Below are 23,749 nucleotides of genomic sequence, written 5' to 3'. Positions count from 1 at the left end.
GGCATAGAGTTTAAAGTTGAAGAAGAGTAAGGCGCATGCACAAAGACCGGAAGTTGGGGGGGGGGGGGTGAAGTACCTTCCTGGGACAGCCTGCATGTGAAAAGGTCGGACTCTGGGGAAACAAAAGCAAAAGATGTTAGCACCTCCCAACGCATTTTGTAGCTATGGCTTAATTTCCCCATTTTTTAATTAAGAAAGAACTAGCCACATATACTATACATTATTAATAAGAAATTAAAAAAGGAAGATTCCATGCATGGTGCATCTCTCGTACGTACTAGTAATATTATATTATACTCCGTTCAATTAGAAAAATGTGTAGCCAGCCTTTTCAGTATCCAGTGATTAGCCACTTGCTGGATCTTGATTTTCCCAGAAAGTAGGTAGTAATTTTTCAAGAAATGGAAGTAGTTTTCAGGGAAGGGAGGTCATTAGAGGAAACTCCAACATGGTCTGTGGCAACAGTTACTACTGTTATGGTATTTGTTTGCCTTTTTGTCCAACGCTCCATTTACCGATTTGGAAGGGTCAGTACTAGCTACTCAATCACTCAACTTTATTAAGCACAGAATGGACAGTCTTTTCTTAATAAGTTGTGGGGTTGTGTTTATACATATGCAGTGGTTGAAGAAGACCAGAAGGAAAGCTCTTTTTGCTTCTGTCGAGAAGATAAAGGAAGGTTAGCAATTGCTGCTTCTTTAACTTTTAGGAACAACTTACGTTGCGACGATTTGTTAGATTTTGACTTCTTTTCTTAACCTCTACTTAGAAATGAACAAACAGATCCTTGCTTGCAATTTCATATAATGCTCAATTATGATGCTTCTCTTCTCAAGATCTTTTATGATCTTTTTCATTTATCTTTTTTACTTGAAGGGCTATAAGTTGTCAAATTGTGTGACTGACTCATCTAAAAGGTTAAGTTGTTATAGATTGCACACATTTATTTATTTAATTGTATCTTCAACATTTATCATTTGTTTCAATTGATTATTATTGGGACAGAGCTGATGCTGCTTGGGCTTATTTCTTTGTTGTTGGGACAATGCGCAAGGCAGATTTCTCAAATTTGTGTGGATTCATCCCTTTTCAGTAGTAAATTCTACCTTTGTTCTCAAGAAGATTATGACAGTGCGAGTGAGACAATCCATTTGTCGCGCTCCTCCATTTTCTCAAATGATACTGATATTCCTCCCAAGGGAATTTATCAACCATCACATCAATGTGGTGAGGTAAGTTGTTTTCTTGATTCGTATTGCACACGAATATATGATGCTTTCTGCTACTGTTCTAAAGACAATCTTTTGTAACTAACATCAGGGACGCGAACCTTTTGTCTCATATGAAGGTCTTGAACAGCTCCACCGCTTCTTGTTTGTTCTTGGTATCACCCATGTCCTGTACAGTTGTATTGTTGTGGGCTTGGCCATGAGTAAGGTAGAGTTCCCATATCAAGCTTTTATAGGCAGAGTCCTTATGCAACCAACAGTAGTGTACATAGGATTTTGTCGCCTCATTATCACAATTCGACTTTGTATGTGAGTTTGGGTTTAGGGCGGTAGATACTTCTTGTATCGAATTGATGTTTTTACTTTGCATTATTCTCAAATAGTGTCAGTCTATACATATAAATATATACATGTTGTTTTGAAAAGAAAGTAGTATTATTTACTATATATTTTGTGAAGTTATTTGTCTAAGTGATGTCGGATGATACCCCTATATACAGGGTTCATGCTCTTCTTTGTTTGTGCTTTTGAAATTAAGGCATGCAGGATAATTATTCTCTCCTGATGAATTTGATTGTAGATCTACAGTTGGAGGAAGTGGGAAAACCAAGTGAGCTCTGGGACAGAGAACAGCTTACAAGGTACGTGGAATTGAAGATAATAAACTACGTGCACACAATATAAATTCACCCTCTTTCTGAATGAGCGAAAAATATAAGTTAATACTTGCACAAAATACGAATTTTAAGGAAACTTAATATGGATAGTTCAACATATATGCAATTTGACTGCGCGAATTGTCTTAAATATTAAACATGTGCTCTGATATTTTAGCATAGAGCTGAGCTTCTAAGTAGTGTCTCTACATATCATTCTTGTATTATCTTTTTCTGTTATTTTTAGTGCCAAAGAATAAGGAGATGAGGCGACAATCCACCTTCGCTCTGCACCATGCTTCTCATCCATGGAGTAGGAGTCGAATTCTTATATGGATGGTAATAGCTCTAGCCATATTGCAACAACATTATACACTCGTTTGTAAAGTTTGAGGAGGATCTTGATTTTTAACACAAGGAGGGGAAATGATTGTCACCGCATAGGTTAATGAACTATAAATGGATTTGGACACCGGCCACTAGACTTCTTTTCAAGTCGCCGAAATATTATCTTCTTGTCAAAATTTTCAATTTGTATTAGACTAAACTATTGTTACAGTCAATTGTTCCCTTCACCCCTCTTCAATTGGTCCATTGATTTCTTAAGACTAAGACTTGTCAGCCTCCCTTGCAAACAACAAATTCCCATACATTTTGTCTTGAATATTATTTTAGCAATTTGTTTTTAGATTAGCTCTACATATATGTATTTGACATACATTTGTTTTGTAATCTTGCAGCTTTGCTTTCTAAGGCAGTTCAGGACTTCAATTCAAAAGTCAGATTACTTGGCACTGAGATTGGGCTTTATCACTGTAGGTATTCAGTTTCTTTTGGTACTTCATTCCTTTAGATTATTCTCCTTATAAATATCTCAGTTCCCCTGTGTATGTGGAGGGAAGGGAAGAGGCAAAATGCTTATTATCCTTTACATGGTTAAAATTCGTCGAACATCACCCTCAACGTGCTTAAGCAGCTGCATTCGAATTGCCACGTTTATCCTTCTACGAAAACTTTAAGCAAATCTTGAAAATGCTGTTGATGCTAAGTGATTAATCTCTGAACACTAAATTGAATGCTCTAATTCTGTTTGTTCTTTAAGTTCAGTATCCTTGTACTATTTTGTTGCTTGGAGGTTTTTGTGGAAAAGGTTGTTCTATTTGTTTGGAATACCTACTTAATATACTATAACTAGTGAATATGCGCGATTATAAAAGAATATCAATCTATGAAATGATAAGCAATCCAGTATCTTCGATATTGAAAAACAAAATACTCATAAGCAGCATACCTTTCGGTTAATTCAGGCATAATAAATATTACTAATATTTTGATTGTCATAAGAAAGTCTTCTTGGGCATGGGATTGATATTTGGATGAACAGTACGATGTGCAACACTAACAATATAATAGCAAAAAGCTTTTTCGGTTCATCACTCTTCTTCATAGTTATTAGCATATGCCTTGGAATAATTTTGTCCTTGTTATCATTAGCCGCATTCTTAGTTAATTTTAATTTCTATAACCATTTATTTCAAATTAAGTTCACTTAACCCATTTTAGAAAACTGTATCCATATTAGTATTTGCGAATTTCACCTCTAACACAAGCCAAACTACTAAGGTTTAATTTTTTTCCTCTAAAGTGACTATGTCTCGACCAAATATACATCCTGACGTAATGACGTTATTTCTCAAAAACTATAATCAAACCTTCTCTTATGTAGATGTTAGTGAAATAATGGAAATGAAGCAATAATCAACTAATTTCTATACTATTGAGGCAATATTCTTTATCATTTCTATCTTTGACAACTTATTATATTCCCAGTAACCACCAACCAAACTAATTCCCGTCTAAGAGAATGGACGAAGAAGGAATCAAAGCCAAGGGCATATAAACAATCAGTATGAAGCAAACTTAATTTCCATCTAAATTAAGGTACCTTACATTAAGCAAAATCTGTCGAGATATTTTTCATTTTTCGAAGATGAACTATCAAGGGAAAAAAATTATTCTCAAGTTACTTTAAATTTCATCTCAAAACTATATATGTAACTCCACCTCATTTCATGATTTCTAACATGACAAAATAGTTTGATGTTTTTATATTAGCTAATTCCCAAACACAATTCCCATTTCATTTAAACCCAAAAAGCAAACAGAATTGAAGAAAAGAGAAGAAATTAAAAAAATCGGTAAATAATTTAACCTCACTAAACTTGGGAATATTTTCTCATGTCCATTTTGTTCACAAGTACTTCACCAATCTAATAGATTAGTTGAAACACACTAGAATTAAAATTAAAATCAATTTAGGCAGAAATAAGTAATCATTTCCATTTTCTTCTCTAACAAAAGTGAACGAAATAAAATTAAATTTATATATTTTTTAGACTCCGAAACAAATTGGTCAAAACCTACTTGAGGAAGAAAATAGAAAAATTGCCGCCACCCCTCTCCCCCAAATAGATTCATAGAACCAAACAAATTATCTACTCAAGGGAGAAATCAGAATTTTGCAAACCCACAGACAAAGATAAGTAACCAAACAAAAAGAGAATTTCTCAGAAAATAAAAGAAAAAAGACAAATACATATTCTGAGCACATGACCTCTCATAAAACATACTCCTATAGTCCTACTACACAGACATGAAGAGGATTGCCTTGAATTCAAGTTACCGCTCAACATAGAAGTGCTTGACCGCACAGTTAGTCTTCCCAAATCCCAGCCACAGTTAAGCTTCTGTAGAAAGAGACGTTTTCCTCCTATGTAACCAGCTTAATTTGGTTGTCTGCAAACCGGATAGGCTTCTGCTAGTTGTTAATAAGATGCGACTCATGAGAGACCTCCTTGATTTCTTCTTCTTACCTTTTTCCTTGTCTTTGTCCTCCTCAACAGTCTAAAAATCACCCTTTTACGGTTTCTTGTATGCATCATCTTCACAGATTTACGACCAACACTTGAGAGGAAGTTAACACGTAGATCACCATCTTAGGCTAACTGGCACGTATAATATTAATCCTAATCCTCCAAAAAGAGAGAGAAGATAAGTGAATTTGGTGCTTGTCATAGCAAGTTATCTTGCCGCTAATTTGTTGTGCCGAGGGAAAGGTATTTAGCAGGAAAAGGTGCTATCATAATAATAAAAGTGTCCTTGAAGTTTTTTCTTCTTTTAAAGTAACACATTAGTAGAAGAAACGGTACATGTAACCGTTACTGCTTTAAAGGAAAACAAAAAGATTGCATTATAAGAATTGGAAAGTGTCGTTTCATTTTTTAACAGTTACTCCTACTACTTTTGGGCTATTAAAAATGAGATGAGGTAAATGGAGAAATAAAGGGAAAGAAGTCAAATAAAGGAGAAAAAAGATAATTAGCTTTCTTGGCCGAGAGGTGCCAAGTCAGCACTCTTTTTCCCTCCTTTATATATATAGATATATATATAGATATAGATTAATGATATTGAGAGAAGAGGACACATTTACAGCTGTTTTATTATTTATTCACAACAAGAAGCAGTAATGGCTGTTACTCTCAAAATTCAATTGCATCAGACTATTTATCTGCATTGCCTCATTCTTGCTTCTATAACATGCAGAATCACAAGCTTCCACTTACTTACAATTTCCATAAGTACATGGTTCGTAGCATGGAAGATGAATTTTATGAAATTGTAGGGATCAGGTATGTTTTTGTTATTTGTTTAGATCATTTTAGTTCACAATAGGTGGGAGGATATTTTGAGTCAGTAATTATTACACTTCATTTTATAACATCTAATTAAAAGTCCTACCTGAGGGTCTGTTGACGTATATTATAAATGTTTCTAGGTGTTTTTGGGCAAATTTTTGCAAACGTATATATGTTCTAAGTTGTTGGGATCAAAGAAAGAGAAGAGGAAATCTCATCGATGTAGTTCTATTGCTATTTGATGCTAGCTTCTTCTAGAAATGGGTGTTTAATTAGAATAGTTGTGCTGACTTTGCAGTTGGCTACTTTGGAGTTATGCCATCATATGCATCTTCATCAATATTCATGGTAATGAAATTTTCTAATGTGAAAACATCATTTTTGGCTCGTTCAAGTTTCAGAGTGATGTTTCATATATAATGCAGGTCTTGATATCTACTTCTGGCTTTCTTTTGTTCCTGCCATTGTAAGTCCGCCTACCTTCTTTGGTCCGTTACCTAATTGAAATATGAAATGATCTACTATATATTTTCTTGTGCCAAAGCTTGTGATGGTGGTTGGAACAAAACTACAGCATGTAGTCTCTGTGTTGGCACTTGAAATTGCAGAGCCTAAGGATCCACTAATTATTGGAACACAAGTAAAGCCACGCGATGAATTGTTTTGGTTTGGGAAACCGAAGATACTATTACGGTTAATACAGTTCATATCATTTCAGGTCAATAGCTCTTATACTCGATTCACTGTTCAATATTCATTTCATGCAAAACAAATGAATCCATCTTTTTTGTGTGTGTACGCAGAATGCTTTTGAAATGGCAACATTTATCTGGTCCTTGGTGAGATTCATTGCCTTTCTTCTTGTTTAAGATTAATACTTTGTCTTCTGCTAATTAAAAATGAATGAATGTGGAGTGGATAATCAGTATGAAAGGAATTTATGCACATCTACATATGACGAAACAACAGCACATCCCTTGAACCAAAGTCGGACATTTAATGGTTCAATCATAGTAACCTTAAATTAGTTATTTAATAAGACTGGATTCCCTTCAGGTAGTTGAGGATTCTTCCCCTATGCTATCATTTTTTATCAATTTTTCATTTTCTTAATGCTTTAGAAATGAAAACAAACAGGTCACTTCTCTCTCTCTCTCTATTTGGTTGAATTCTTTTTATTTTTATCTGAGAAAATTACAAGTTCAGTTTGCACACTCTCTTCAACATAATATGCTCAAGTGATTTATTGACATGAAAATAATGTCAGAAAACTAATATTTGCACTTTTTGGAGGGCTACCTACTCATACAATGCAAGCTGTTGTTATTATGAAACCATGTATTTGTATTGGCTTAGAAGTTATTTTTAATTTCTGTGGAGAAGAATATTGATGATTCATTTCATAACAGTATTAATCGAATTGTGCAGTGGGGTTTCGAGCAACGGGCGTGCTTTATGAAGAACCATGCGATGGTTGTTATCAGATTGATTTCAGGGTATGTAAATTAATATACACTTTTACCCCCTTTCACTTATCGTTATATGAGCTGTTTGCACGTAGATCTCAATTCTCACCACAGTAGCGTCTCTAATCTCACTTCTCCGTCATTCTTCCTATGGGGTAAACATGCAGTGCAAAAGATACTTGAATAAAGATTGTGACCCTTTTGAAACATGTACGTACTGAAAAAATTGGATCCTTAGAAGATGTTTTTGGTACCTAGAAGCTGCACTCATTGAACATTAAAATAGAATCCGTAATATATCTTTTATAACATGTAGTGTATGATGAATATTAGTAGACCTATTTGGTACTCAAAAACCGCACTCTTTGAACAGGGTTCTTGTGCAGTTCTGGTGTAGCCGCAGCACTGTTCCTTTAAACGTAATTATCTCACAGGTGATTCTATTTCTCTATTCTTATATTATTGAAATGTCAACAGTCCACTAAACTAGTCTTAGGCTAATGACAATTGTTTTGATTATAGATGGGTTCGCGGTGTGGAAAGGCTCTCGTTGCAGAAAGTGTTCGAGAATCACTTCACAGTTGGTGTAAGAGAGTAAAGGACAAGTCTAAACGAGATGCTGCTTTACGCTCTATCACTACAAGATCAACGTGTTCCCTAGGATCAACAATTGATGAGATAGCAACAGTAACTTTATCTCCATGTTCTTCTAGAGGCTCATTTCACCACCTAGATGAGAATGTCCTGTCAAATGATCAGCAAGAAGATTGCATTGTTGAAACCTCATATGAACTTTCCTTCAGAAACGTTAACAGGGAATATTCATCGGAACATCTGGCCAATGATACAGAGGAGAATGCGGATAATGAGAGGCATTCATCTGAACCTCTGGTTACTGATATAGAGGAGGCAGGCAAGCCAGAAACTCTCTTTGATCTGTTTCAAAAGACATGAATTTTTCAATCTGGCAATTCCATACTCAGACACTAGACACAAATATTTATTGCTGCCTTTGCTATCTGGCAATGGAGAACACTTCTCTAGGTTTAAGGTAGATTAGGAATGAAACAGTCTTGATGAATATACGCCCAATTTTACATGGAAATTTGTTCAGTTGGATCTTTTCATCTTTGCTCGCAGCAATTGCGCCCTCTCATGAGAACCAATAATCGCATCAAAGACCACTCTAACTGGCTAATCGTAAATAGCCCTAGGGTGATGTAACAAAGTATTATCTTGGACCTTAACCAAGGTAATTTTCTAATCTCGCAAAATGTGACAAGATAAGATAAGATAGACCCAATTTTCTCTTGGTTGGACATGGATTACATTTTGCATCTATGCCAAAAAAAATTTAACTAGACAAATTTAGGCAAACCACTTGGCCACTATTATTAAACCATATCCCATTTCATTGGTGTACAAATTTGATTCCTAAGGTGAATTTGGGACAAGTTAAATCTACATGAAAATTAACACATCATCAGCATCTAAAAACAGGGAATAAGGAGATGAAAGTTGATATACTAAGCAAATCAAAGTCATTGACTTGAAGTTGCAACATTGCATCTTTTATGATAACAAAAGAGTTACATATGAAATTAAATGCTCATCAAACAGATTAAAGTGTTTTTTGAAATAATGAGAGGGGCTTAGCCAGTGAGCTCCTCCTCCTTATGGGTCTCAATAGTAACATCAGACTGTGGGTAAGCAACACAGGTTAGCACAAATCCATCAGCCATTTGGTCATCATCAAGAAAGTTTCCATCAGACTGATCAACATTTCCACCTGTAACTTTTCCAGCACAAGAAGAGCAAGAACCAGCTCTGCAACTGTAAGGAAGCTCATGTCCCTCTTCCTCAGCTTGGTCAAGAATGTAAACATCATCTGGACAATCAAACTCAACTGTTCCCTCTGGTGTAATAAGCTTCACTTTGTAACTGGCCATGCAAGTAATCCTACCACCCCTCTCAGATTTAAGACCAAAGAGAGCTTGCCCAACATTTGGTATGGCTTTCAGGCTAGTCACTACTGGTTTCCTCGGAAGGAAAGAGGTGCTAACCATGGTACCTGAAATACTGGCCATTTTTACAATTTTTTCTTTGCTCTGCTCTCACTTGAGATAGTGAGGATATAAGAAGAGGGGGCTTGTGGAAATAGTGTGGTTTGGAGAGGTTTATCTTCCACGTGTCAATAGTGTATGGCTAGCTTTATCAGTTTATCAACTTAGCAGGATTCACCAGTTATCTTGTGAATGTGATTGTCACTGCTTTAATATCAGCCTTTCATTCTCACAAGGCTTGTGGCTTTAATTTGTCCTGTCTTCCCCTGCCAACCACAATTTAAACGGAAAACAAAAAGATATGCTGTTAGGGAGATATTATATCTGGATTTTGATAGTTAAATCTATATTCATTTAAAAATACTACTGTAATAAATATAACATTCAAATAAAATAATAATTACATATATTAGAGAAAATTTGATTTAAATAGTATCGTAAAAGGTATATGTTTGATATAGCACACTCTAAAAGCTGGCAGCAGTGGTATATGAAGATAGTGGTGATCGGCGTTGATAGTTGTACCTAAGGTGTTGGATAGTGATAGTTGAGGTTGGTGAAGGTTGCTTGTGCAGTGATGGCCGATGCTGATTGTGCAATGATGACTAAAACTACTGGTTATCAACTGGTAGTTTGCAACGAAAGTGGTTGAAGTGGTGGTTGCACAGTGATGGCTAGTGGTGGTGGTTGGCATTAGAGATAATTAGTGGTAGTTGTCATTAGAGATAATTAGTGGCAGTTGTATGGTGGAAGCTAGTAGTGATTAGTAGCCAGTAGTGGCTGCCTGCCGATTTACGTGAAGTGGGTGTCGAATGGTAGTCAATAGAGTGATGGGTAAAAGTTACATTCAAATAAAATAATCAGACTTGTAGTGTTTGTTAAAAAAATGCACTTAAATAAATCGACATCTGAATAATTCATACCCAAACCTACCTATATTAAGCGAACAAACGGTGGTGGGGAATGATATGAATTTGTCACCAAACCTTTTCTAGACAGGAGAGACCAATTTTAACTTAAAACACTTAACTGATCGAGTACTAAATTACACGCTAAACAATAACATCAAAGTCCTTTCGTTTCTAAAAAGAAACAAAAGAAATCCGTAATGGTTGGTAAAGTTGGTGTCCATACACACAGAAGATCTCATGTTTGAGTTAGCTTTGCTCAAGTCACAGCTAAACTTAACGTGTTTGACCTAAGTCTCAGTAGTGATCGATCACCTGTCCTCGAACGTTACACAGATTTTGCTAGCCTTATTAAGAAACGGCACGAAAAGAACAAATTTGCCTGGCGAAACCAAGGAAAGCAAACAAAAAAAAGGGGGCCTACATAGCAAATTAACAATGTAGCAAATCTTGACTAAACAAACAGCTTCACATCAATTATACACAAGTTCCTGAAAAGCTACAATCCTTTTTGAGCATCTGACATCCAATTAAATAGGGAAGATGGAAAATTTGGCTCCTGCTTCAAAAAATGCAATGTATATATCCAAACATGGTCCTAACTTGTTCACCAATCAGAAAAAAACTGACCTGAGTATCATTCCTTGGCAATAATCAACAAAAATCAAGGATCCGTGCTTAGAGTGTCCGAAATAACTATATATGACAGTCTGAAACCCTTACCAAATTAGCCTTGAATCCCTTAAACTCTCTAATCTTTCTAATTTAGGTACAAAGGGAAAAAGAATCTCTTACAGCCCAAAGAAGAGGGAAAATCTTCAGGACTCCAACGATTCCTGGCAGAGGCACCAACCATCCCCCACGGAGATTCATGGTTCTTGAGGCTCTTCTTGACCTTAAAGCCAAGTGACCAGGTGAATGAAGGGCATTGTCTGTCCTACTCTCTTTGGAAGAAAATTAGTCACATTTGATGTTTCTGTAAATCCTCCTCACGAATAGATTAGAGCCCAAAAATCCAACAGCACCTGAGTATAGTTGACAAAATCACATGGTTGATTAGGACAACATAAAACAAAATGAAGAGCCACAATAACTGTGTGCTCCCACAAGCAACATACAGAAAACATACAGAGACAGACTTATATGCATCCGTGTCCAAAGCAATGAGACAGGCACAAAACTAAAGCTAACATAAATTATCGCCAAGGAGAGCTCTTACGATGAAAAACAAATCCTACTCAAAGGCAATATCCCATAAATGGTGTAAAAAGAACTGGAGTTGTTATACTCACCGCAGAGAATCCCTAAGCCAAGGCAAAACATCAGTGTGTATCCAAAGTAGAAGCTGGTCTGGAAAAACCCTGACATCTTAGTCTTCACATAGTAATAATAGACTGAGTACAGGTATACATAGACAGCTGTAGATGCGGCTGAGAAAAATGAAGTCCATTGCCAATGGTAATTTTCAGCATTTAGTAGGAAATATGTTCCCACAATAGTCACGCAGATGGTAACAATAATGAGGATCAGAAAGACCAGAAGCATAAATCCATAGACGTAGTACACCTGCAAAAGAACACAACGAAACAAATTAGCTATGACTTCATAATTTGCAAAGCCCAGCACAGCTTCAATGAAAATTTCATAAGTCGTTACCTGACAAAAGGCATTACTTCATATACTATTTTTCAATTTTAAAAAGTGGCTAAGTGCAAAATACAACTAATCATGTACATAAAAGGAGTAGGTTGAAGTCCCTTAAGACCCACCCCCTGGCCCTGAAAAAAGGATGATACCCTCCCACTTATCTTCGCCCTCCATGCTCGGGGAGGGAGGAAATGAGTTGATGTAGGAGAATTTGACGAAGAGTTAGACAAAAAAATGTGCAGAAGCACCAACAAATTCGAATTCTGCAGGTACAAGAAAATGAACAGAAGAGGCCAAAACGGATGTAAAATCTGCCTGTCCAGAAGTAATGCCCTCGTCATTAACCTAGGCAATCTTTTCCAGTTCTTCTCCATAGCATTTTAATAGACATTCTCCTATAAAATGATAGAGCTCCTACACACCCAGTTCAAACAAACGATTAACGTAATTTTCATCCGCATGTATATATGAACATAAATGATGGCCCTCAACTTCCAATCCTATCTAAACAGTGGTGGCTGAAACACTAAGAACAAGCTGAAGTGAACAAGCCAACTGTCAAACCAAAGGGAGAAGGGAGAATGGTTTTATTTAAGAATTATTTGGCTCGACTCATTAAGAATTTTTTATTTGCCTTGACCCCTCATTGTATTTCAAATCCATAATTCAATTCACACTCATATTAATTAGCAACGAGTCTCGATCAATTGAAGAATTCTATCAACTACTTTCTATCTACATTTGTGAACTCTTCGCTTCATTTGTTATTCAAAGTGACTTAGCAAGTAGTTTACCAGCCTATCAGAAGGTTAGTCTTTACCTTGTAATTCCAGAAGGACGTGAAGACAAAATACATCTCAATAAATATGCTTCCAAATGGCAGCAATCCTCCCATCAAGGAAACTACAGAGGGTGTCAGGTACCACTTCTTCTCAGGAATAGGGCGAGGAATGGTCTTGACACGGCATGGATTGTTTGGAGCACCACTCCAGTTTCTTCCAAAAACAGTACCAAGAAGAGCCAGGGGAAAGGAAATGAATGCCCAGATGACAAAGATAACTACCATTGTACCAAAGGGAATGGCTGCTAGAGACCCATAAAATATGGCAATCGTGTTTAGAATAAAGCCAATCCCAAAGCACAAAAATGGGAATAGCGACGCTGTGAGAATCATTGATTTGATCCAGCTTTTCCCTGCAACCATGAATCAAACACCGGGATACTTTTATCGAGAGAGAGAGAGCATGTTTTTAAGCAAATATATACTAAGGACCCGTTTGGCCATAGATTTTGTCAAAATAAACTTGGGTTTTATTTGGCAAACACATGTTTGGCCATAGATTTTGCCTACATTTTGGCCAAATCCCAAAACCCAAAACCAGCTCAATAGCTGATTTTGGGCCAAAATATCACCATTATATTTTTTTAAAATTGCCCCAAACTTTTGTATTTTATAAAAGAGCCCACCATTTATTATTTTGTAACGATGTTGCTTCGTCTTCTAGATCATCTGATAGTGTATCATGTAGTTCATTATAAAAATGATAATTTTGCATCAAATTTATTTATGTTCAGGACTATGGTTTGCGATAATATAATGAATGTTATTGATAATGGTATTGTTGGGTATTTGTGATAGTTTTTAGAACTTGTGGGTATAAGTCATGTTTCATGTTTTTCCAAACCAAACTTCACCCAAAACAGATGTCCAAACACATTTTTATCTTCAAACCAAACTTCATCCAAATCAAATTTTTCAGAATAAATTTGGGAATCTATGGCCAAACGCTAGCTAAATATCCCAAATGAAATACCTTATAAAAACATATCAAAAGATATGTATACCGAGTATCAGTAAACCAAACAATACAAGGAAATAAAAGCTGCACAACCAAAAAAATGTTGGTACCAGAATGTCATACAGTATACAGTAAAAAACATGAAGGCAAAATATTCCATTCACCTGAACTTTCTTAGTCAGGTGAACCAAAATGACAAGCCATAGAGAGGAGGTCCAATAAAAGTAGTGTCATGTATGCACAGATATAGATAAGCAAGAGTACATACCACCATTTCGTGAGTACATTGCACCACTAACATAGCCCGAAATGAAAGATGTCAAAGCATAACATACTATGAAAGTCGTGACAATAGCTCCTCTCCTGTAAAAAGAATATACATATGCCATGTAAGCTTTTTCCCCCCCAAAAAAGCTATTTAGCTGATAATTCTGTCAACATAGCGTGTAAATAGAGTTAATTAAAATGATTGTTGCTAGACAGGAATAGCCAACAGCCTGCTAGTAAATGTACAATTTAATGCAAAATTATTTGAAAAGTAGAAAAATAGCAGATAGCCATCATCAAATACCCCTATAACTCGCTTCTAGGCTTCATTAGGCAACAACTAGTTTTCAAGGAATGATACCAAGAGTTCCAACATACCCAACATATAATGTCCCCACAATTGCCAACAGAATGACAAGGAGAACAAGCAGTGCCAGCTGTGCCCCAGTACCAACAAGAGCTGAAATTAATGCTAGACAACGAGAAGGCCGAAACACATCCCCGTGAACAAGTTTCCAACCAGACTCTTCACTAACATCTCTTTCCTGAGAGAAAAACATTAACATTTAAGACAGTAAGCCTTACATTTTAAGGCTTAGTTAAACACAAGGTTGTTCACGCACGAGTTGTTACCAGGGTTTCGAGGTCATCATCTTCCCGAGCATACTTGGCATAATCATTCCTCAGTGTGCGCATCAAAATCATAGACACCAGACCAGTAAGAAAGATGACCATCATGAAGGAATTAAATATGGAGAACCAATGGATCTGCGGAGTGAATATTACAATTATAGACAATACATGAAACTCAAGCAAAGTAATGAATTTTGCTATGCTACATTAAACACAAGGAGAGGATTTATACAACTTCAAATTGACTTTTTTCTAAATACAGCTTTGGATTGATCTACCTCCAATGATAAAATACACAACAGTATATACTCTGTCCAAGAATAGACCGCAAAAAAGCCGACATACAGAAAACTAATTCACCATCACTAGCTCCATATTTGGAAGGCATACCAATAGGTTTCCTTAATGAAATAATGCCCCAAACTAACGCGCACCTGATGCTCAAAAAATGGGTAATCCAAGTACACATCAAAACGACGAGCAAAACTGATATTAGTTGGTTCCCATTTGACAGAATATGTCATGTCCAAGGTTCTCTCAGCTTCCAAAGGCTTTGGGCTCTCCTGAGAGAGGTTAACATGAATGATCTGCAAGAAAGAAAAACCAGGACATATCAGCATGCAAACAGGCTACCATAGGTGAAATTAACAAGCCACTAACCTGGTCCTTGTTATATTTAATATTAATATTCTTATGCGTGTAAAGCACATGCTTGCTATCACTGTTTCTGTCGGTACGTAGCTCACCAACAAAACCTACGACACCAAATTAAAGTACAAATTAGAACCACTTAACCCGTATGAAGCAAAAAAAGAAAAATTGAAAGAAAAGCTTCTAAGGAAGAAAGCTCAGAGAGCACATACCCCATAAAGGTAGGTCATCTGGAAAAAAAAATCAGCAGGCCGGAAACAAAAGGTAAAAGTCAAGACAAGCAGAATCGACATAAAGTAAACAGAAATGCTAAAATAAATAATGTTTTTATAAGGCGTTCAGCTGAATAATAAATTTGCTTGGAAACAAAAAGAAAAAAAAAGTCAAGAAAAGAGAAATCAACATAAAGTCACTTATCGAAAAATGAAATCGACCTAAAGTCAACAGGAATTTTGCAATTATAATAAAATAGAAGGAACAAGGTATTTTTTTTATAATATGTGAAAAGAGGTTGCAAGAAAAGTCCATCACTTCAAAAGTTAACCACAAACACCTGAAGCCTCACCAATGTCACTTCATAAGCAAATGGTACATACCTCCTCAGTTGGGAAGCAAAGGTTCCATACAAAATTAAAAATATTCACAATCTCAGTCTCTAGAATATAAGAAAACAAACATGAACAAACAAATTGAAATAACTGCAATTAATTGAAATATGTGGTAAAAACCATTTTAAAAAAATTCCAAGATGCAGCTTTTAATTTCTAATTCAGATTTAATGACCAATTTTATTATATGGTTTCTAATTTCCTGCTTTAATCACTAAAATATTCATCGATAACTTTACCTAACAATTCATATATTATTTTTCCATCCATATTTACTACTTAGTGCAGTCTTTTCCAACAGAGAAGCCATGTGCTCTGTGGCACATGCCTTCGTACCTTGGTGCCTTAAAAATGTGTCACCTAAGCCAAGGGCAATTGCTTAACCTTTTCAAAGCACCAAGCTTCAGGCTTAAGTGCGTCTCGAGGACACCTTTAAAATCCTGCAGTTCAGCATACCTAAACTACTTCATGCAGTATCCCATTCTAAAGAACTATGTTGTACAAACATGGAAATCATGCATTACATCTTCAGTAATCCCTTGATCATCAGATTGGGTAACCTTGGGACGGAATGTAAAGCTCTCTGGAAAATGAGCAATGCTCGTATTCTGTAATGCATTTTTGGTCCAATGCAAGAGCGTCTCGAGAAAACAGTATGGCCCAGTGTCTATGTTGTATAGCGCAGTATACTAAGATTTTATGGTTTAGCCAGTACCATTTCCAAGCAACACCTTTAACAAACCTCTTGGACAAACTGAATTTATATTTTCTTGAAGCCGACAAAAATAATCGCGATTGGTATCTTGTTTAAAGTCCCAAAAAATATTTTTAAAATCAAGCTCGAACTTTACCAAAGAGTAGACTAGCAGCTTACATTAATTTTTTAGTGTCCATTAAAAAGCTTTAGAGTCAACTATCTTTCTAATTCCGTTACAAAATTTTAGCAGGAGAAATGTTCCCTCAATATGCTATCCGTAAAACCATCCACGATCTTTCTTTATTCAGTAATTTGTAATTTATGTCTTTTTGATGAATAACCATCCATGATCTTTATTATTATTCAGGAATCATAAAACCAGAAGAGAGAATGTAGATATACTTAATGCAGGATAGCTACAGAAATATTTAGTTTACTTGCCATAACAGACACTACGTAACAAATATGAGGGAACAAAAGATGTTCTTATTGGAATATTTCACGGACTTCTATCAAAAATAAATTAAGAAATACAATGTGATCAGTGTTGGAATAATAGTAGTAACTTGAATGAAATGTAGTAGTAAATAGTGTTTGAAGATTTTGATTTTGCGTATATGTATTATATCCCATTTCATTCCAAATTTAATGGGAAGTTCTGTGCTTTGGTGCAGAAACAACTCTTTACAACCATTAGCTATATTATGTTAAAATATATCAAAAATTAATACGTACCAATGAAGAATTCAAACCAATAATTGTTTTCGATTGCATCCTTGAATAGCTTAACCTTGGTATCATCAAGCTCAAGCTCACAAATGCCACTCTTGTCCACATTTTCTATAAAACAGAATAGTCCATGTCAACTCAAATCAAACAAGAAAAAAACTAGGATTCAAATTAAAAGAGACCCGCATACTGTGAAACTTAATGTCAATCTGACTATCGATAAGCTCATTTCCACCCAAGACTTCACCAAGGCCACCCCATTTGTGAGTAGAACCAGATGCATGGCAGAATGGTAGGCTGTAATAGTTGTATGTTTCCTGTGGGTTATTATATGGCCCAACTTTATTTACCCAAAGGGTAACAGGATCATCTGGTTGATACTGATGAGAAAGAACAGGGGTCAGAGAAAAGCAATTGCATATGACAAATGGTTAGATAAGAAAGAACAAGTATGAGTGTACTGATACAGTCACTTTACTGGTGCATCCATTAATACTTTGCAAAAGTTTACAGGATATGAGTTTTGTATATTCTAAGAGATTTTTCTCCAAATATTCAGAATTGAACAAAATGTGGAGCAAAGAAGTAGGCAAACATGTATCGCACAAAAACATAAGCTAAAAGAACAATATTGGATTAACATCTTACAAACACCTGTGCATGAATAGACAAACTATAGGGAGAAAAGAACCCATAAAATTTAAATGCATCAGACCGCAGCAGTCCAATTGACAGCAACAAGTAATAGAGTAGAATGAAGCGTGAAAAGAACCATAAAGTCTCTTGAAAAACAAAATCATATACCTTCTTCAGAAAGAGAATATGAATTGCAATAATAAGAGCAAAAGAGAGCGCATGTGAGACTGAGTCGGCCTCGTTAGTGTTAAGGAAATTGCTCGTCGGTAGAGAAGTTTGCAGAAATATAGAGGTACTTGCAGCTTAAATAATCCAATGTTTATTACAATTTACTAATCCATTTGCCTTACAGATGAAGAGGTTAAGAATTGCATATGTCATGAACTCCAAACTTACTATAACACAGTAGAACAGGACATAAGTTCAGTGTTTTTTCAAATAACCATAAAACAAGACATATGTCCAAATTAGCTGCATGGTCATTAAAATATCATCACGTAGTGGAGAATGGGACAGTTGTGTGGTAATTATCATGAGAAAATACACCTTGATAAGATGTTTATCCAGTATGGGCAAGACTTTAGCACTAAATAACTTTATGAGAAATACCATTTTCCAACACCATTGGCCACTTTAAGGATCATTCCTAGAGCAGCCCTTCACTTGCTAAGTTATTTTGAGAATCAATTGCAGCTTTTATATGTCTGCAGAATGAACTTTCCTTTTGCCAACACCGTGTTTCTTTGCACCTAAAGGAATGGCATACGGTAAATGATGTGGGTGAAAACCATGGGAGACCACGGTTCAAATCCAACCAGAGGAAACAAAGCTAGGTGATTATTCTCATTTGCCTAAGCTTTGGTGGGCAGAGTTATCTGATACCTACATTAGTGGGAGGTAGCAGACACCCAATGGAATAATTGAGACACACGCACACTGACATGGGCACCACCATTCAGTGTTATCAAAGGCGAAAAGCGCAAAAAATACTCTAAGGTCTGCTAGGTCTCTAAGCGCAAAGCGCAAATAAAGCGTGGGCTAATGAAGAAAGTCACAAATAGAAATAAATATAAATATGTATGTGTAGTCCAAAACTAATATCTATAAGCATAAATATCAAATATATAGACAAAGAAATTGAAGAAAATGTATGATAAAGTGAAATATCTTGTTTAGTATCGGCTCTTTAGGATTATGCTCATTGGCAAGAAAAAGTATGCCTTAGAGCCTTGATGACAATACCGAAACGCTCACTAAGTGAGGCGAAGCGCTCAACATGTTTTGAGCCTCGCTTTAGGGCTGAAGCACACTTTAAGCGTGCCTTTGATAACATAAAAAAGCTTTTTTGCTAGGTTTACATGTATATCATCCTCCTATTACTTTTTAAATTTATCGAAAAGTTTACTACAGATGTGTTTAGGTCGTACTTTGAGTTTTTTTTAATAAGGTAATAAGAGAAATTGAACGATCTTCTTTTTGATAGGGGAATAATAAGATGATACCAGAAGCAAACACGAGAAGTATAGAAGGCTCTCAGATCTTAAGTAGCAGAAAATAATTACTCCATATTTTTTTGAGAAGGAATTTTTTTTTTTAGAAGGAAAATAATTACTCCATATGTAATGCAAGTAATTCAAAACTGACATTGGCAACAAGAAGAAGGGGCTCTTGAGTCTTGACCTATTATAGAGAGGCCTCTAGATAAAAATCATTCTCAAAGCTCTTTTTCATTTTTATAAATGAGAATCATTGTCACAGCTAACCGAAACAAAACTTCAGCTTTAATAATATAAATAGCCAAAAAAGCAATAAATACTGCAAAGCCCGTAAATAAGTAAATTTTCTGCAAGACTCTCTATCACCACTGCTCCACCTCGTGCACCTTTTGGATACCCACCCCACAGAGTGGGGAACAGAATGACATCAACAATTGGCAAAAGAACTATATTACTCTGTTAAAAAAGAACATAAATAGGTATAGCGCGTGTAAAACCATGCGCTATATGGGTCTGAGCTAACGTCCAGGCTTAACGGCTGCCAGCCGAGTTTTTTTTAAAAAGAAAAATACATAACACATGGATAACATGCGCTATGTAACCCAAAGAAAAACTTTGGCTGCAAAAGTAAGCTAACCAAGTGCCAAAACACAAACATAATACTTATAAGAACTATATATCAATTCAAGAGTTATTAACAATGTTAAAAAAAAAATATATTTAAATAGTTTTTGTAATTGAATTTTGAGAGTGGAAGAAGATTATTTAGGTTCAAACTTTCCACCCAAGAATTTTCAAAAAAAAAAAATTAATCAAACAATTTCTTTATTTTGGTTTTTTCTTTCAATTTTTTAAAAAAAAGATATCACGTGATTTAGTAACAAAGTATTTTGCTAAAACTAGCAACTATGCGATAAGTGAGTTGGAAAATATAACATCTTTCATTTACCTTTAGTAAGCGATAGATAATACTTAGTTAACATTTTCTGCTTGTTTATAATTGGAAAACATTTTTTAAGCTCATATCATCTAGAAATTGTTTAGAAAAGGTACAACTTTTGTGCTTCTTTTTTGTGTAACTTTCTTATTATTAAAAAGCAATGTGTCCTACAACAACAACAACAACAACAACAAACCTAGTGTAATTTGAAAAGTGAGATCTGGGGAGGGTAGTGTGTATGCAGACCTTACCCCTACCTTGTAAACATAGAGAGGTTGTTTCAGGTAGACCCTCGGCTCAAAACAAGCATAATTACAGCAGTACAACAACAATAAACCCAGTGTAATCCCACAAGTGGGGTCTAGGGAGGGTAGTGTGTACGCACACCTTACCCCTACCTTGTAAAGATAGAGCGGTTGTTTCCGATAAATCCTCGGCTCAAGACAAGCATGATCACAACAGTAATGAAAAAAAATACCGTAGTGGAGCCATGAAAAGCAGGAAAGAAAAGCAATGTGTCCTAATTTAAAATAATTGAAAATAACTTATTACTTTTTAAACATTATTATTAATGACTATTTCAATTTATTGGTTACTTAACCAAAATAAAAGTATTTAATGCATAGGAAAGGAAAAGGATATATTGTTTGGTTCCAAATAATTTTGGAAAATTAAATTTGTTTCAAAATATTTGATGTTTTTAAAATAAGATGTTATTTTTTACTTTCTTTTTTTCCTTCAAAATCTGACCTTACAACTCCAAGTATTTGAGTGTTAATATTGAAATATTTAATGAAGAAATAAATTGCATGTAGATAAATATTCTAATAATAAAAAGCTAACAAATATCTTATTAAGGGGTATAAAATTTTAAAAGACAAATAATTGTCCAGCCATGGTGATTTTTTATTTTTATTTTTTTAGTTTAACGTAAATGTAAACAGACGATTCTAATTAGGATTCCAACTTACTGAGAGTAAGGTTTATCAACTTCTAAGGGAATATGTGTGTCATAATGAAATAACAACATGTTAGTTCACAAAATTGAGGGTGTCTTTTGGGCCTTGGGTAGCTTACCTTTGCGGCCAAAATATTTTCTTGGTTTACGTAACGCATGTTATCCATGCATTATGTATTTTTCTTTATAAAAAGAAACTCGACTGTTAACTGGGGACATTAGCTCATACCTATATAGCACATGGTTACCTATTTATGTTCTCTTTTTTTGTACACGGTAATATAGTTCTTTTGCCAATTTTTTATGTCATTTTGGTTACGGACTCACTAGGTTCACCACTTATACTATTCGACTATTTCTCTAAGGCTGCATCTGCCTGTGACACAGCTGCTTTAAATTAATGTTTTAACTTTAACCATCATAAACTTAGAACATCTCTCCAGTCAGCCACCCTATGAAGCAAACTAATTCAAATAAAAGGTTTCAACTTTTGGTATGTGGTTGTTTTCCTTCTGATGAATTGATATCTCCATCTAACCATGCAAATTTAGTGGCTCCACCGGAACTTTACTAATATTCATGATTCAACGTACCATTTTTGTTAACTACTAAAATTCAAGGCGTAAAGAATAACCAATTAAATTACCAGATAAGGCAAGTTACATGGTAAGATCAAAATGGAGTTGTGTATGTGTCACTTATCCAACTTAACAAGTAAAGCTATAAAGGAACAAGCTGAAAATTCGTCTACAAACCCTTCCGGACACATTAGATTATTTTTTTTATAATGCCTTATGGACGCATTAGATTTAGTAGAATAACCTAACATCATATCACAGAGATTCTCCAACATCAATAGTTTTCCACCAATTTTTACTGATAAAAAAAATAGATAACCACCAATTTAGTAACCAACAACCATTGTCAGATCTCCCTGGACAGCCTATAACAGCAACCCATACACACCGTGGCGGAGGCACCTTCAACCAACAGGTGTCATCCGACATAGCCTCGGGGAAAAAATAATTATATATGTAAATAACAATTTTCTAAGAACTAATGTGTATATATAGTAGGCTGCCACTCCTACTATTTTCAATTTATGTGATATTCGTTCCTTTTAGCCAGTCCCAAAAAGAATGACACCTTACTTTATTTAGTAACAGTTTAATTTTAAACTTTCTATTTTACCCTTAATATGATGATTTATAGCCAAAGAAATTTTTAAGGCTTGTTTTAAGACCACAAGTTTCAAAGGTCTTTTATTAATTCTTAAACTACGTACCCAACCAAACACCATCACATAAATTGGGACGGAGGGAGCACAAAGTAAACATCAATTTGGGTTAAGAAGTAAACCATTAGAACCCCACAGCCTCACATCCAAACATGTATACAAACCGAATTATGACAATCGATCGACATTGCCTACACAAAATCCTGTGTACGCTACTGCATGCACATGCAATCATTCTGAAGACTTATTAGCAACTTTACTTCACTACAACATCTTGCTCAGTAGTTACAACTAGAAAGATGTAATGGTTACAAAGGTCAATTGCACGTGAAATCGTCAGCAAATTGAAATTTTTGAGATGAAACAAAGGAATTTATTTTAAGATCTACAGGTCACACATTACTTCCTCTCAGGAGAAAAAAAGAAGATATCTAATTTCATCCGGTGTAGGCATTAACACTTTGCTACGAGTCATACTGTATAGTAAACATCTAATGCTAGAGAACTCCTAATTGGTCCTAAAAGACAATTTTGAGTACTTGAATTAAATGAGATCCAGATCCAGGATTTGAACTTTATGGGTTTAAGATTCTAGGACTGCGACCTCAAGTACGCGGGTTCAAAATTTAATTTTTATACACATTGATGAATTTCTTAACGCATATATAGGGTCTAGGCCAAAGCTACTGGGTTTGCCGGAACCCAGAGCTTACATTGTGGGATCCTCCCCTGGAGTTGAATGAATATAGAGGATTTATATATAGGATTGATGCCTAGTTGCAGCCATTGTTGTATTTTATTTATTCAATGTTAATCAAATCTATAATGGCTCACAAATTACACATGACGCACGAGTAACATCCCAGCAATCAATATCCCCAAAGATCTGACTAACACGGGAACAATTCCATGAAAGTGACGGAATTTCTACAAGTGTGAACCATGAAAAATAAAGAATGATCTAGAATTAGGGTTTCCCCGTTGCAATGTAGAATATGTCAGATTTATACCTTGTGATCGGAATCGGAAGCAAGCGCCGGAAAAACGATGAGGAAGGCGGCGAGGAGTAGAACAAGAGATAGTGATCGGGCGGTCGGCCGCATCTGTATCGCCGGCAAGATATGGATCCAACGGTTCAGGTTAGCCTTTCGGTCCGGTTTTTTCGACAGAGAAAGAGAGTGAGTAGCGAGAGATGGTTTGCAATTTAAGAAAACAGAAAAGTAATTTTTTTATTACACAAGAAAGAAATGAAGTCAACCGTAATTAATTATATGTCGTTAGGAAATAATAATAATAATAATAATAATAATAATAATAATAATAATAATAATGTATGCTGGTAATGCGTAAAGAGTACTTCACTATTTCCTTTTTTCTTTTACAGATTCACTAAAATCTAAAAAGAGTAAGAACCAACCAAACCATAAGTTTGAA

General features: G+C 35.4%; 3 protein-coding genes across 5 annotated transcripts; 1 reads left to right on the top strand and 2 right to left on the bottom strand.

Annotated features, from left to right (window-relative positions):
* The first annotated feature begins 310 nt into the window (after positions 1-310).
* Positions 311-8,185, top strand: LOC104096029 (MLO-like protein 4). Its single transcript, XM_009602311.4, has 15 exons — positions 311-527; positions 622-679; positions 1,006-1,232; positions 1,321-1,437; positions 1,810-1,870; positions 2,133-2,224; positions 2,626-2,700; positions 5,489-5,574; positions 5,879-5,928; positions 6,006-6,046; positions 6,125-6,298; positions 6,384-6,419; positions 7,009-7,076; positions 7,420-7,480; positions 7,569-8,185. Exons 1-15 carry the CDS (start codon positions 402-404, stop codon positions 7,998-8,000), a joined length of 1,704 nt encoding a protein of 567 aa, XP_009600606.1. The 5' UTR covers positions 311-401; the 3' UTR covers positions 8,001-8,185.
* Positions 8,186-8,570: 385 nt separating this feature from the next.
* On the bottom strand, positions 8,571-9,135 carry LOC104096028 (ferredoxin). The gene has a single exon (XM_009602310.4). The coding sequence runs from the start codon at positions 9,131-9,133 to the stop codon at positions 8,699-8,701; it is 435 nt and encodes a 144-aa protein (XP_009600605.1). The 5' UTR covers positions 9,134-9,135; the 3' UTR covers positions 8,571-8,698.
* LOC104096030 (transmembrane 9 superfamily member 1) lies at positions 9,051-23,548 on the bottom strand. Of its 3 annotated transcripts, XR_004506986.2 has the most exons (13): positions 23,326-23,548; positions 17,239-17,428; positions 17,055-17,159; positions 15,227-15,244; positions 15,024-15,118; positions 14,798-14,950; positions 14,364-14,498; positions 14,109-14,275; positions 13,732-13,826; positions 12,485-12,858; positions 11,310-11,583; positions 10,813-11,042; positions 9,051-9,375 (listed from the first exon to the last, which is right to left on the bottom strand). XR_004506986.2 is itself a non-coding variant. In XM_009602312.4 (12 exons), exons 1-12 carry the CDS (start codon positions 23,416-23,418, stop codon positions 10,975-10,977), a joined length of 1,767 nt encoding a protein of 588 aa, XP_009600607.1. In that variant the 5' UTR covers positions 23,419-23,548; the 3' UTR covers positions 10,450-10,974. The 3 variants fall into 3 exon arrangements, 2 of the variants coding, with proteins under 2 accessions (XP_009600607.1, XP_070037684.1); XM_009602312.4 differs by lacking the exon at positions 9,051-9,375 and having other exon boundaries at positions 10,450-11,042; XM_070181583.1 differs by lacking the exons at positions 9,051-9,375; positions 15,227-15,244 and having other exon boundaries at positions 10,450-11,042.
* Positions 23,549-23,749: the final 201 nt, after the last annotated feature.

This window comes from Nicotiana tomentosiformis, chromosome 7, assembly GCF_000390325.3.
Source record: "Nicotiana tomentosiformis chromosome 7, ASM39032v3, whole genome shotgun sequence".
In the NCBI taxonomy this organism is placed as follows: Eukaryota; Viridiplantae; Streptophyta; class Magnoliopsida; order Solanales; family Solanaceae; genus Nicotiana; species Nicotiana tomentosiformis.
This window is presented reverse-complemented; position numbering and strand designations above follow the sequence as displayed.